Genomic DNA, 15,854 nt, shown 5'->3' on the forward strand with positions numbered 1-15,854 from the left:
TTCCTTCAAAGTCTCCCACCCCCAGGGGTCTCTGCTGGGCACACTATGTCTCTATTCCTGGTCTGTATAGAGGGAGTGTGTATATTATCGCACACGCAGCTATGCAGACATCAATAGGGCCAGGATGATGCCTGGCACACAGGAGCCATCCAAACAATGTCAGTTGTTACAATGATTATTTAAGGAACCCATTCAGGTCCTCTTTATTTCTGCCTCTCCACATTTTGAAATAATCTAATGTCTGCCCCCCCATACAGACTGCATGCCCAAGGCAGATGGGCCCCGCTGGGTCTTGACTCCTGTTGGTTGGCTCTTGGGCTCCTGGCACAGTGTCTGGCACACAGTGACAGGAAAGGAAGGGAGTGGGGAAGATCTCTCTCTGGTCCATAATGTCCTGACTCCCACAAAACCTGCATTCACTGGAGGCGTTTTGGAAGCGCACCTGTATGGCTCACAGGGCGGCTTCAAGAACAGCCTTAGGAAAAGCCTAGTTCTACATGGGGTATAGGAATGTTGAATATTTTCAGTACACCTCTCAGGTGCAGCCCACGAAAGACATCCCTTTTAGGATAAGTTCTAGAAATCCCTCTCCTTCCTCCAAATTCTTCGTATAATTTCTGTTCTCAGAAGGTTGAGAACTTTGTACCTTACTGGGGCTCCGTTCCCACTGGGGCCCACATTCTGGGTCTTCTTCGTCCTACATTTGATTCAAATTTATAGTTTACCTCTTCCTGATTATTTTTCAAATTCCTCCTCTTTTACCTTCTGTATTTTCCTGTAAGCAATGCCCAATTCCTGGCTGGGGTAAATCATTGAACTTGAGCCTCAGTTTCCTGGGCTGTAACAGTGGGAACCCCGCTGATGAAACGGGCAGAGAAGAGTGTGTGGAACACAGCAGCTATTAATTCGAGTTACTCTTTCCTTCAAACGAGCTTGCAATTCTAGAAGAAGCTGGCGAAGCAGGATTCGGTACAGATTAAGATGCTAAATGACCCCAAACGCACCCCCATGCACTCAAATTACTGACACAGAGATGTCAGAAATCTCCATTGACCGGACAACAACCGTGACTGATGTGGACTCTTTTGAACATTTATTAAAAAAGCAAAATGTATGTTCATCTCAAATAGAACAGTTAAAAATGGTAAAGCAATACAAAGGACTTGTTACTAGCAGCATTCAGTTGTTCGAATTTCCCGCCCTGCTTCTAGTCTGTTCCGGGCAAGCTCGGCCCCCCAGAGCTTGCTGTACCTACACCCCCCTTGTCGTAGTGCAGGTCAAACCAAAGTTTATAAAATTAACAATTTATGGTTAAATAAGCTTAAATAAGGGTGTTAAATACAAGACACTTCCTCAAAGCTTCTGTACAAAGATAAACAAATTTGGCATTGTGTACACAGGACTCTGCTGGCTCCCCGCCGATGGGAGGTTCTAGGAGATTCTAGGACGTAAGCAGGCGTGCGCTACTCAGCAGAGCGTTAACTATACACAGTGAACTAGGAGTCGAAGGGACTGCTTACTGAGCCATATACAAGGCATATGTATCTTGTTTTTTTTTAAACCAGAACACTGTTAATATTCAGGCACTGTTTGCTCCTGCAAATAAATAGTCTCTAAATGAACTGCATTCAAACTAGTGTTAAAGACATCAGCGCTTTTTTTTTTAATCTCCCCCACGCGGCTTCTCCATCTAGTTACTATGCCCCTCTCTTATTGCTATGATAATGTGGCTGTGAGAAATAAAACTGCTGTACATCCAAAAAAATAGAGCACCTTTAACATTAAAGTCTATGTCTGATTATTTGTTTCGGGGTTTATGTTACAATACTACTAAAGCCCCGACTATGGTCAGCTGCTTTCCCCGTGTCTACCAGGTCACCTGCTGCAAGGCAGCGAAGCCCCGTGCTCCCCGTCCTGAGGTGCGCCCGCGCCAGAGCCCCACGGCCGCGGAGTCCCACACGAAGAGGTTCCCACCCCACGCCGGGGTTTACATTCATCTCGACTCCGGGGGTTACATTCATGTGCACAGGGCCTCGCTGTCCTCTGTCCTCTCTGCTGTCACCAGATGGCTTCCGGGAAAGCGTCGCCTCCCTACCCTGCGGGGGGTGAGCGGTGCTAGACGGGGTGGGACGGCAAACACATCTACGATTGGCGGCAAGCACACTGAGAAACCACGCGTTGGCGAGTTCCCGGGGGGCGCGGGGCGTCTCCCCGAGGCCCCCCACCTCTGGCGGGCCGGGCCGGGTTAAGACTTCTTGTCGATGGTGTTGAAGAACCACTCAGTGAACTTGCGCAGCTGCGCCGTGGCCGTCTGCGACTCCTCCTGCAGCCGCATGTTGTCCTGGCGCAGGTGCTGCACTTCGGCCTGGAGCACCGCCTTGTCCTGCTTCTCCTGCGAAGAGCGCAGCAGACGTCACGCATGCCCGGCACATCCCCTGTCCCCGAACTGCAGGCCCGGGACCCTCAGCCTCACTTCTGCGGGGACTCGGGGGCGGGACCTCCTCGGGGGTGACTGGCCTGCTCCTGGGGTCCACCAAGGACACAGGGGGTTGGGGTGAACACCTGGCCTATTCCTTCCTGTCACTCTCCTTCACCCACAAAGGGTATCAAGATAGCTGTTATCTGGGAGAGATAACATCATCCTCCATCCAAACCCAGGAGACCATGGGAGGAGCTCGGGAGACAGAGCTGGGACAAACGCACGAGCTTTCCGAGCGAACTCCCTCGCCACACACACCTGGTGTGAACAGCGATGCTGGTCGCAGGTGTGTTTCTAATAAAGCGAGTACTTAGGCCTTTCACGCCCTCGTAAGCTGTCCCACTGCAGCGTGTTTCCATAATGACCTTCAGAGTTTGCCACTAAAAACTATGTAAAAATAATCAACACTTCCAGAAGAATCCCATCTGTGGTTCCCAATACACAGCAATGAACAAAACGTACAACCCTGAGTTTCAGTTCCCAAGTGCTGAAAGGGATGTCCTGCCCCAAAGAAGACAAAGGGTCACTGTCAGATTGTAACAATCGGTATTTTTTAAAAGATGGGATTTAACGTGACCACGGACGCCACCCGCAGCTCTGCCTCCGGCACTCCTCTGGGATGAGCTGGGGTCTGCGGCCTCTTCACGAGACTTTTCAGTCTACCGTTGGCACGTCTGGCACCTCCCTCAAGGTCCGCTTCTAGTTCCAGACCCCTGCCCATGCACCCCCAATACCACCTGGATCACTGCTGAGAGACACCAGTCCTATAAGGAGGCTTGAGTATCACCTGAGGACAAGGCTCAACACTCCTTTCCTTCTGCCCCGACTCTCCCTAGTCACTCAGAGGTCCCCAACTCCGGCATGGCTCAGAACATCCAACATGCCTAAGGCCACCAGAGGCCCACCCCTCCAAGACCCTCTGCTCCTTTCCTGGTGACCTGTGGAACTGGTACTCTGCCATGAAAACCTTTGGAACTCTCAACCTCTTCCCTGAAATTCCCTTTATCCTCACACCTCTAGATGGATCCGGCCCTCTCCCGAGGACACTGCTTTCCTGGCTGCTCCCTAAGGGGGAGAGGCTGTCTGCCTGTCATGGGGACTTGGGACCTGGTGGTCCGGCAAAGAGCTTATCCCGCAGTGCCCAGGGAGTTTCTCCCCTAAAACTTCAGCTCTTCTGAGAAGTGTGACTAAGGTTATAGGACCTGCCACCCCTGCTCATTGCAATTATCTACTCTGTCTCCAGTCCCTCCCATCACTCATGGAAGATTCTAGAATGTGGTTTGCTTTTCTTCTCTCCCCTACCACTTGTCATGTTTGTTGATGATTCCAAATCCAATCCATTCTCTCCACCACTTCCTCTCTGTGATCTGGAAACCAAGCCCTCCTCAACCCCGGCTCCCACGGCCACATCCTGTGCCTTACCATTACCCATAAACCGCATAGTTTGCTCGTGCTTCAGCCTCCCATGTCCCAACCCCCATCCCTTGTCCTTTTAGAGTCATCTCTCCAGCATCCACTCCTCCAATAATTATCTAATGCACCAATTGTACCTTTTTTCACTGTCCCCTGCAGTGACAGTGACAGCATGTCTTCTCACCCAGCTTATACTCCAGGTCCCTCAGTTTAACCCCACCCTATAGATACACCAGGGGCTTTGTCTCTTCCTCTCTCTCTCTATCTTGATTTCCTGTCTCAACTCTTATATTCAGCTCTCCAACTACCCTACAGCTGGAGGCAGGGTGCTGTCCCAGTTTGCTTGGGACCTTTCTGGTTCCGGCTCTGGAGAGTCCATATCCTGGAACCTCTCCACTCCAGGCAACTAACTCCTCTCAGGTCAGCTCATCAGTAGTTGGTACAACCGATCACTCCCTGAACCAAAAAACGCTAGCCTGTGTGTTTCCACCTCGCTCCGAAGACTGGCCGTCCAGAAGGCTCACCCTCATTTAGTCCTATTTCCCGCAATCCTTGGGTCCCCTTACAGTGAAAAATATGAGCTGGAGGCCAGAAAAGAGAATTAGACCTTAGGAGGCTTTGTTTCTGTTGTTGGCTTTGACTATCTTTCCTGAGTGTTTTCATTTTTGTTTCTACTGGTTGGAAGGGGGTGATTGTGCAGGACAGACTTCTGATTACAGATCGCAATGGATTCCTTTACCTTCCGAAGGTCAGTCTGCAGTTGTCGGAGAATCAACTCCAGCTGATTGACTTTCCCGGTCAGTGTCGATGGAGACCGCTCCCTAGAGAAGGAGGGTGGAGTGAGAAAGACTGAAGGCCATGGAAGTAAAGAGGTAGCATTCGGTACTTTTGTTGGTAAAGTTTTCACTCAAAGAATTATTTCATGTGCTTAGAGCCCAGCGAAGAAATACATAATATTATGTCAGATTTGGAAAGGGAACACATTCCTGCTTCGGTAGAAAATCCCTTCTGGATCTCTGTTGATTTAAAAAGGGATTCAGAATCTGCAGGCATATATATTGGTAACAAACAAATAAACAACCCAGAAGATAGATTATCTAAATCAGTTTAGCCAACTGAGACTAGGTAGACCATTGAGGTCCTGGGAACCAAATATAGATTCGATTTCCCCAATTTGTTTTTCTCTGTCAAGAAAATATCATGAGGCTCACTACCAAGATGAATGGGCCAGTTAACGGTCACACAAGTTCATAAGAAAATTGGAAGCAGGTAAAGAATAAACATGTCAAGAATATAGGGGAGGGGTGCCTGGTGGCACAGCGGTTAAGCGTCTGCCTTCGGCTCAGGGCGTGATCCCCGTGTTACGGGATCGAGCCCCACATCAGGCTCCTCCGCTATGAACCTGCTTCTTCCTCTCCCACTCCCCCTGCTTGTGTTCCCTCTCTTACTGGCTGTCTCTATCTCTGTCAAATAAATAAATAAATAAATAAATCTTTAAAAAAAAAAAAAAGAATATAGGGGAACAAGACGGCTCCTTTGCCTAAGGCGGGGTCAAGGACCAGGCTTCTGGGGGGAGCTGTGCCCGTGGCAGGTCTGCACGTGCAGCCTGGCAGTGGGAGACTGATGCAAGGTCCCTGTCCATTGGGGCGGTGGCAGCAATTACCGGCAGATGCGGATCCTGGCCCCCACCCTCTGTCAGAGAGCCTCGTCACCATGGGCACCATGGGGTGACAAGTCTTAGCAGACAGGGACCGCCTACAGGGCAGAGCACTTCTGCTACCAAGAGCTGCCCCCCCCCCCAGCAGGGCAGGGAGCAGGGTTTGCACAGGCTCTAGAGGACCCCATTATCTGAGTACGGGGTCCCCACTCAATCCCGTATCTGGATCCTGAAGGACCCAGGGGACGCAGGCTGGAAACATCTCCTGGTGGCCTGGGCTTGGCTGAACCTGTTACTCAGGGGCCTGGGGAGTGGAGGGGGGGCTCACATACCCAGTCGCGTCCATGAAATCTTTGCCGCTGCCTGGGTCTACACATAAGGGCGGCTCCTGCGCGCCTTCCAGGTCCTGGCCGTGCTGCATATCGGTCAGGGTACAGAAGGACGCCACTCTCTGGTCTGAGGAGGGGAGACACACACACCAAGAGTTTAGTCCTGGCCACAGGGCCATGTGTGTGGAAGCGGATTTAGCCACTAACCCCAAACACCCCGCCCCCCTCCCCAAATCAGTGACTGCCCTGTTTCAAACAAAACAAAGAAAAACACACTCAGGCAAGCTGCTGACAATCAGAAAGCATCAGGACTGGCTGTCCTCGGGGGCTGTATGGCATGCGCACACCACAGCCACGGGGACAATTAGCAGATCCTCGATTTGCTAGAGCCAATCTGCTTTCTTCCTTCCACATCCCAAGAAATGCCAAAGCGGCCGGCTGGGCACGAAATAACGGCGTCGCAGGATGACTTGGCTGGTCAGCAGAACCGAGGGGATGGCCCCCTCCTCCAGCGGGCCCCAAATCGGGATGGGGGAGCATCCCGGAGACACAGCAGCCAGGACCCACGTCCCCTGTGCGTGCCAACCCTCCGAGCTCAGGGAACCATGCAGACGTGCAGACACGTGACACAGAAAGAAAAGGTTACAGAACATCCAGAGCCCATGGTCAGCCCCGGACAATCACCTAGATAGGACGGGTGGTGACAGAGCAGCCCAAGTTCTTCATCTGAGTCAAGACCTGAAATAAGATTTAGAATTTCCTATGAACAGTGGTATCTCTACGCATCTGGAAGCCTCTGCAGCCCACACAAGGCTCAGATAATGGGGTCCTGAGCCTGGGCGTGCATGCATGCACGTGTCTGTGTGTGTGTGTATGTGTCGTGCTGAACGAGGTGTGGCCCCTGACAGCCAATAATGTGCGATGCCAAGCAATGTGGTTCAACATGGCACGTGTAACGGTCCTGGCTGGGTGCACCCGCTTGTGTACAATGGAGAGGCGAGACCAACCGTAAGAACACATGACCATTTGGGGTTTGCTTAAATGACCCACTCTGTGAACACAAAACAGTGGTGGTGAGCGAGCTTGGCTACATAGCCTTACTAGAAACAGCAGCGGTAACAACGGTCAGCATGACTACCCTGCCTTATCTTGGCGCCGGGCCATTTCTATTCTTAGAACCGGTAACTTCACACTCAATGTTTCCCGAGCTAGGCAGGAAAGGGAATGTAATATTCTTTGAAACAGGCACCAGCCTGGCCCAGTTCCGTGGGCTGAACATGGACCCAAGAGCATCGGTCCACAAATGCTGAATGGCATGCAGAAAAACAGGCCTGCGTTGGAACAAGGTAGAGGTGAGAAGCGGGAATACGTCTAATTATCCACCTCCCCGTTCCCCGGCGGCTCCTTCCTCGGTGCCCGAGCACACGTACGCCTCTGCAGCTGGGGTCCAAGGGATACAGCAGGTGTATTAGTGCTGTGGTGTCTTTTTCATATGATTTGATTAATGGCTGAGAAACTGCACTCTGGTCCGCGTCAGGGGTGCTCTGTTCTTAATTTATCCCACTCGGTCTCCTCCGGCTGCTGGACGAGTCTCCTAATGAGGCTACCTGCTTGTCTGCTTTATGGAGGGTCCTGCACTTCTGTTAATTAGAAGGAACGGTGGAGGCTGCCAGCGCACATGGAGGAGGAAAGCGAGCTGGAACACCACCGGCCCTGTGCTGGGAGCTCCCAGCTGGGGCCCGGACCCTCCTGGAGCTGGTGCTGAGCGCCCCGCATGATCCCAGGGAATTCTCCAGCCTTGCAGCCCGCTTTCCAAGATCAGATGTCCCACCACCTGTGACAGGTACCCAGACGTCCTTCAACGAATGTGTCTATAAAGCTTTAAGGACGTCCTCCACACTTCAAAACTACGAGATGATGCACATTCTGCAACCATGCGTTCTGAGAGACCGTCGTGTTCCCAGTTTGGCGCGGACTCGTAGGATTTGGGCATATGATGAAACAATTTGTAATTTAATTAAGGTTGACAGCACAACTGGGTATTGCCTGTTTCTACGCAGGATGGGATGTCAATGGCAGAGGTGGGGGCAGGAACGATGGGGCATACTGGCCGGGGCTAAGCAGCTTCAGGGGTGGGGTGGGGAGCGTCGGCCTCTGTTCTGTGATGATCCCAAAAAACACCTCACAAAAAAAGAAAAATTAACAGAGGATTTATTTTTATTCTACAGTAAATTTACTGACAAAAAAGGAAAGTCAAAACAGATAAAGAATTTAGTTTTCTCGCTCTTTAAAAGAGTTCCATTGACTCATCCAGATTTTACGCAATCCAGTGATAATTCGGTGAGTTTCCATCTTTCTTAATATATTTGAATCTGATGGTCCAGCCGAAATATCTGGCTGTAAATGTCTTCCCTTGCTCCATCTATTTCTACCTTAATTGATAAAATATCCACATATTTGAGAGAAACAGAACTGGCTCTGGCAGTCATTCAAGCATTCCCTGGGGAGAAACAAGGTCCTACTGGTCAGAAGGCAAGAAGCCAGAAAGGGAGTTTTGCCAGCAATGTAATTTCACAAAAAGGATTTCACTTTGGATCTGAAAAGCTGGGAGGCTGAAATCCAAACAGAACGCCGCTTAAGTCCAGACACTTACTGCTCTGTAAAATACCTAACCTTAGTGACAGTTTCCAGTGGGAGCTTTATTCTTCCACAGCTTATTTGTTTGACGATAACTATTCAGTAACAAGGAGTGACTGACATTGAACCCTGTGGCACAGACAAAACCGTAGAAGATAGGCCGGGGAGTCCAAACTTCATGTAAATGGGGACCGCAGCAGATACAATCACCCACAATCGACACAAATAGCCCGTTAGTCCTTCTCCTTCCCATTCTTCTCTGCGCAAGAACATTTGGCTAAGAGGAGGGGACAACACCAGGCATGGGGTACACATGGAACACTCCATCCCTTTAAATCATCTTAGAAAAACCTTACTTCAATGCGGTTTCTTGTTAGCGCATTTGGCACTACCCAAGAGCAAGGACAGTCAACAGTATATTCCACATCGGTCTGGAGCTGGGTAACGGCCGTGGCCCACACGGGCAGCCCGGAGCACCTGGAGATCAGTAAGGCCAGCCTGCATCGGGGAGGTGCAGGGCTCTGATGGATTAGTCCTGCCTGCCGAGGGCGTGAACTAGGAGAAGGTAAGTGTGCTGGATACAGGCCATGCAGGCCATGCAAGCAGGAGGCACCATTCAACCAAACCCATGTCCCCAAACGAAGCTCTTCTAACGTGTCTCTGCTGTCACTACAAATGACACGGAAGCTGGGGCTTTGTAGCTACATGTCAGAAATTAAGGGTACTGATACGGAGCACTGGGCTTATCAGATCGTGGAGAGCTGACTTAACTGGCAACCAGGAAAGAAAAAAACAAAACAAAACGTTACACTGCATTTTGGAGATAAATGCTTTGGCTCAGGCCTTTTACAGCCTGTCCGTAAGTGCTGCAAGATAATGGTCTAGAGTCTGCCTCTCAGTAACGAGCAAAGAAAAGTGCTGGGATTATGCTTCATTTAAGATGTAGCTACTGTCGCTGGCCCGAGACAGTTTCCTTACTTTTGAGATCATTTAAGTTGATTTACTATATTAAATTAACTTTGCATTTTTCATCTTAATAGCATTCTTCTTTTCTGTTTTTTGACTAATTATGTCACTTTGTTTATGCTTACACACACACACACACACACACACACACTGTCCGTGTTCAAGTACCAGTAACTTCAGCAACTTTGTCAAGGCTGAGCTACTGCTTCACAAATGAGAACAGTCCTCATCGTAAAAAATGATGCTGATTACTCTCTGTTTAAAAACCAAGGGCAGGGGGTGCCTGGGTGGTGCGTCTGCCTTCGGCTCAGGGTGTGATCCCGGGGTCCTGGGATCAAGTCCCACATCGGGCTCCTCTGCTGGGAGCCTGCTTCTTCCTCTCCCACTCCCCCTGCCTGTGTTCCCTCTCTCGCTGGCTGTCTCTCTCTCCATCAAATAAATAAATAAAATCTTTTAAAACAAAAAACAAGGGCATGTGGAGCATAATAGATGAAAAACATAAACTTGTATTTTTTCGGAAAATATGTTTCCGTGGACTATTTCACTGCCACAGTGGGGCCGATAAACGAGCTGTTGACTCTGCACGCGTCCTGCACACAGACACTCGGGGCACGTACACCTCCGTGCGCCCGTGAGAAGATGGCAGTTGTCACCACCATTCCAACAAAGGGCTGGAATCCAGAGGGGAGTTCGAGAAGCCTGGCCTGGTGTTGGCTGGGGGACCCGGCAATCCAGAGTCTCCCATCATTCGTCTGTAATTTCACCTTTTAAAGCCCGTTTGCACTTAAAACAGCATCCATTCAATCAAAGTTCCCCACCCGTTGCCTACTTGGGATATTTTGACAAATGAGAACTGCTTTAAATTCTAGCGCTTTTGAAGAGACTCCATGTCCCTTCCCCGGCTTCACTGCTGGACCCAGAGCCAGCTTTTCTGGTTGGGTTTGAGGGGGATGGGATCTGCTATATGCATTACTTGGCTCCCCCACACCTTACATTATTCCTCCTAACAAAGGGAATGATGCTTGCCAGACCAATAAGCGATGTATCTCATAGATTAGAAATTTCTCGGAGGCGCAAAGGGTCACATCTCGCCCGCGACAAGCAAAAGGATTGCACACACTAACACACACTTGAACTGCGACTCCGCCCAGTTTTGAACTTGATTGTCACAGGAAAGCGGAGGCCAGGGCATGGGCTTCCTGTCCTTGACTTACCTTCTCCCTCACAGGCCTATGAAGGAGATGCCGATGTTCTGACATTTGGTCTGATGGGCAGAGTTTGGTTCTCTGCCTATTTCCAGTAAGCAAGTTCTCAGGAATTGGATTTCTGGTCAAAGGGTGGGTCCACCTTTTGGCTCTAGCTACTTATTGTCATGCTGCACAAAAAGAGGGATCATTTTATCTTTGCAATGATACCAGTGGTGAATATTCTTCAGAACTTCCCAGAATGTGGGGCCATTTTTCATCTTTCAAAGGTGTGAGCTGGTAGCTCATTATCATTCTGAATTTACACGCGTGATTGAACATTTTTCAAATACTTATTTCGTAATTCTACTTTTGTGGAGTGTGCGTCCCCATGCCTTGACCACCTGTTTATCAGGGATTTGGTGTTTTTTTCTGGGTAAGCCCCTCCACGCACTTGGGATGGTCTGGTTTTGCCCATCACGTTTACTACAAACCCTCCCCCATACTCCCCTGTTTATCTGAATGTTCTCTTTCAAGTTCGTAAAAAGCTAATACTTTTATCTCGCCATGTTGTATTTTGTATGTTCTCTCACTACCCGATAATTAAAGCATTACCTTGCTTCTAAGATGGTAATCCTACTTTACTGTTTCTAGAACTGACTTTTCTAAATCCTAAATCCAAGTGGAGTATATAAATTCCTTTCGCGTTTAACTCCAAATTTCATTCAGATTTTTGGTCTAGGCTCTTCCTCTTTTCTCCAAAAGGACTAATTTCTGTTTTTTTGAATCACTACTATGCTGTTTAATTATTATTGATTTACAGTAGACTTTCTTCGTGGACTATTTTTCATCTATTTCCAACTGGATGCAATTAAGCTCTTTAACATATCCTTCAGATATCTGAATTGAAACTGTACGAAATCTACAAATTCATTCAGGAAATTGATTCAGCATCTTTACTATAAGCTTCTTATCTTTACATATATTAGGACACTTCACTTACTGAAATGTCCTTTGCTTTCCTGAATTATAACTCTAATGATGGCTTAATTTCCAAAGAATGTATAGTCTGACCTTGCAGATACAGCTAAATGCCCTTGGTTACTGTTCTGGTTGAAGACTGTCTGCAAACATGGTTATGTGCACATGACAGCCTTCGCACCAAGGTGTGGAGCCCACCTCCCACCCTCTGGGATGCAGGCTGGCCTCCAGCATGTGGGGGATACTGAGTCTTCCAAGACCAGGAGGCCCTGAGAAATCACCCAGCTCCTGCTTTTGCTCTCCTGATCGGATTGCCCTGCCGGAGATGGGGGTGCAGCCAGAGCCCAGCTGGACATACGAGTGAGGTCACCTTAATGTTCCAGTTCTAGCTGAGACCCAGCTGAATACAGCTTTGCCTGAGTGACTCCGGCTGAAACCACAGGGAGCAGAAGAACCATCCAGCTGAACCTAACCAACCCACAGAATCATGAGACATAAATTATCATGTGACACCCTTGTTTCCAGTCATTGATTTTGGGGTGGTTTTTTAATACAGAAATAGATAACTGAAAAAATTAACAATGCTTTGAAACAAAGCTTACAAAATACGAAATACATTTTAAAATATCTTACCTGGTTACTTTGTTCTATAATCTTGGGTAATTTCTTTTTTTAAAATTTGAATTCTTTTTATTTTTTTTAGATCAAGTATAATGAACATAGTGTTAATTAGTTTCAGATGTACAATATAATAGTTCAACAACTCTATACATTTTTCAGTGCTCAAGATAAGTGTCCTCTTAATCTATTTTTTTAACTTTCATATTTTCTAGATAGAGAAGCATATGTATAAATATCTTTTTATCTCCAAAATTTATTCCTTTTTTCTTTGCATTGCTGGTGTAATTGTCAAGTACTTCACTATAGAATGAAAGGACACGGTCTCAAAGGATGACCCTGTCTGGTTTCTGGACTGAAGGTACCTGCTTATAAACCATTTTTTTCCATCAGGTATTATGTAACTACTTGGAATAAAGTAGATCTTCTTCATTAGGTTTTAAAGGTATCTCTCAAATCTCAATTTTTATTAGAAAAATTTCTCAATTTTTGGGAAATTGGTATGACAACTTTTTAAAAATTTTTATTTATTTATTTTAAAGATTTATCTATTTTACAGATAGAGAGAGAGAGCTGTAGAGGGAGAGGGAGAAGTAGGCTCCATGATGAGCAGGGAGCCTGATGCAAGACTCAATCCCAGGACCCTGGGATCATGACCTGAGCTGAAGGCAGACGCTTAATGGCTGAGCCACCCAGGTGCCTGATACAATAACTTTTAACTATTTCATCTACTATAACTTATTGTAATTAGAAGTTTTTCTTTTATTAAACTGGCTAAACTCTCACCAATAACAATGGATAATCTTTTCAATCTCCTACTGAATTTCATCTAAGCTTAACATCGCGATTAATGACTGAGATTGTCTTAGGATTTTTCTTTTCTTGTGTGTTATCAGGAAAGAATCCTCTCATGAAATTATTGGCTGCTTCTAAATTTCAAGAAAAATTTATACAGGGACATCATTATTCTTTGAAGCTTTGAAAACAATGAGCTCTAAACGCATTAGTTTCAGGTGACATTTGGGATTTGGGGATATTCTTAGATAACATTTCAATACCCTCCATATTTGGGCCATTGACAGTTTCTTATGCACCATCCCGTTTTCTTGCAAGAAATACCCAAATATCTTATTCATCGTATTTCTTCCTATAGAGCTGCCTGACATTCCTTAATAATTTTTATTTCTCTTATGTATTGGTGAATGCTAATCTCTTTTCTCATTTCTAATCTTGTTCATTTGTATTTTCCATTTCTTGATCAAATTTGTGTTAACAATGTTCTAAGAAAAATTAATCATTGATTTTGTTTATAAATTGCACTGAAAATTCATTCGTCAGTTCACAAAAAATCTATTTGATTTCCTTCTTTTTTGTTTGCTTTCACAGCTTTAATAGAATCTTTCTGAAGTATAGTTCAGTTGGTTAATTTTCATTTTTTTCCCATTTAAATAAATGTTTCTGAAAGCAGCACATTTTTGTTTAAGGACTATTCTCTGGCTGCAGTCCAAAGATTCTAATAGGTAGCATCTTTTTATCATCAGTTACGAAAAAAGAAAAAATGTCCTCATATTCCTGAATGCTGCCTAGAATAATGATTATGAATTACATTAAGAGTTCCAAATGTTCAGAATTTTTTGTTTGTGTTTTTCTTCTGATTTTCTTACTTAATTCTATTTTCATTGCCTTGTGGTCAGAAATGTATGGAAATGCTCTTGTCTTTGGAGAAGCCTCTCTTACGGTAACAGAGTATGTTATGTTCTGTGTGCCAACAGAGTTTAGATATATTTAAACAACCCTGATTAGGGCAGATTAGTTTGGTACCCCGCTCTACGTTTTTTTTTTTTTTTTAAGATTTTATTTATTTATTTGAGAGAGCAAGACAGCTAGTGAAGGAGTGCAAGTAGGAGGAGCTGCAGAGGGAGGGGGAAAGCAGGCTCCCCGCTGAGCAGGGAGCCTGACTCAGGGCTTGATCCCAGGATCTGGGGAGCATGACCTGAGCCAAAGGCAGATGCTTCACTGACTGAGGCATCCAGGCGCACAACACTGCTCTATTCTTGAATGGTATAGTAAAAAATCGAAATTCTTACACTCCTGTATCCAGTGTCAATTTTAGCTCTTAAACGAAGATAAATACATCATTTGCCAAGGTGTGGAACATAAGCAGATCAATGGGGGAGAGGCACACCTGCTTGGATCGATCACACCGGTGGATCCTACGAGAGTCACAGTATTAATAGGCAGACGCATTCCATTTTTTGAAGCGTGTTTTCAGATGGGTTGACTGCTTATGTCGATATAGTGGCACAGCGTTATTCAGAGCACTCTGAGCTCAGTAAGGCATTCTGAACTGCCTGTATTAGCTTGTAACAATGAAGCAGACACATCGGGGATTTTTTTGGACTATCTTTATCATGTTTAGTCTAGCTCAGAAATGGTTCTGGGAACTGGTACAGAAAGATCACGTCCCAGGCAGGGCAACTGGGTTATCTCAGTGAAGACATTTCTCTGTCAAGTGCTGAGGTGACTGATGAAGCCCACTCGCCACCATGCCAGTGCGTGTCAGGGTGGACCCGACACCGACACAAGGGAATCTGATCAGCAAAACTGGTCTGGAGTTGCCAATTCCCAACTGTGTTTTCCTAAGCGGGCTATTGTCTCAAGGTGGTATGCCGCCCTACAGAGCAGCCCTGAAAATTACTGCAATTTTGAAATACAATTTGTAAATGTTTGGAAACTTCAGAAAGGTCAGATAACCAAAGTCTTTTCCTTGGCAAATAGAACCCCATGATCTCTCTGTTTGGCTCACGTGCCATGCACCTGAGGCACCATCTATCTGCTATTTCCACGCCATGCTTTTTCTCCTTTGTCTGTGGGTGCCCAACTCCCACCCAGACTCTAACTTCAGCTCAGAACTACTCTCTGATGAATAGGATGGCCGAAGTGGAAGTTTAAGACTTTCAGAAGCCTTCCATGTTCTTTGGTAAAGGTTTTCATTTTATGGACAAGAAGACTGAATGAAGCCTAATGCAAGTAATCGTGGACCTCCGAGGATTACTGTCAAACATTTGTTGTTGGCCCAAAGTGTGGCCATTATGGTAGTTAAGGGACTTGTCCAAAGGCCCACAGCTCAGCTGCTAAGCTGTGACTGTGACCAGAGTCCCTGGGTTGAGACCTTTGTCACTGCTGGGTACGCCATTTTGCTTTCTCCACTTCCTGCTCTTAATCTGGAAAGATCCATTTCAAAGTGGTGATTTTATTCTGAAGAGTAGAAGGGAACCAAGCAAAGACACAAATGGGGGAGAGTATGTGGATCCAGAGATAAGCCGATAAATATTGTTTCAAATCTGAAAAATGAGCATGAAATGCAAATGGACCTTCAGAGGTCAAAGACTACGCCGAGTTGGTAGAGCTCAGGTACCCTGTGCATTTGATACCTACATACTCTTCGGGACTAGCTCTTCTCATTTAGTTATCTTGGCACGTGCTCGATAAATAAAAACAAGATAAATAAAACAAGCAGCCTACCCATGAGACACGCATCACCTAATAAGAAGACACAAACAAGTGAATAAAGCAATATTCAGCCTGCT

At 46.6% G+C, this 15,854-nt stretch overlaps 1 protein-coding gene across 5 annotated transcripts in view; it reads right to left on the reverse strand.

Annotated features, from left to right (window-relative positions):
• Positions 1-1,071: 1,071 nt before the first annotated feature.
• Positions 1,072-15,854, reverse strand: part of SIPA1L2 (signal induced proliferation associated 1 like 2) — a 105,816-nt gene continuing 91,033 nt past the window's right edge. For 3 of the 5 annotated variants that reach the window (XM_008689550.2, XM_040624197.1, XM_040624195.1), the window contains 4 exons: positions 6,563-6,616; positions 5,882-6,005; positions 4,632-4,713; positions 1,072-2,392 (listed from right to left, as the gene is read on the reverse strand). In XM_008689550.2, the coding sequence (XP_008687772.2) occupies positions 2,246-2,392; positions 4,632-4,713; positions 5,882-6,005; positions 6,563-6,616 (407 nt within the window). In that variant the 3' untranslated portion in view covers positions 1,072-2,245. The remainder of the gene's footprint in view (positions 2,393-4,631; positions 4,714-5,881; positions 6,006-6,562; positions 6,617-15,854) is intronic. The other 2 variants (XM_040624194.1, XM_040624196.1) reach the window with 1 other exon arrangement.

This window comes from Ursus maritimus, unplaced genomic scaffold, assembly GCF_017311325.1.
Source record: "Ursus maritimus isolate PB19 unplaced genomic scaffold, ASM1731132v1 scaffold_7, whole genome shotgun sequence".
In the NCBI taxonomy this organism is placed as follows: Eukaryota; Metazoa; Chordata; class Mammalia; order Carnivora; family Ursidae; genus Ursus; species Ursus maritimus.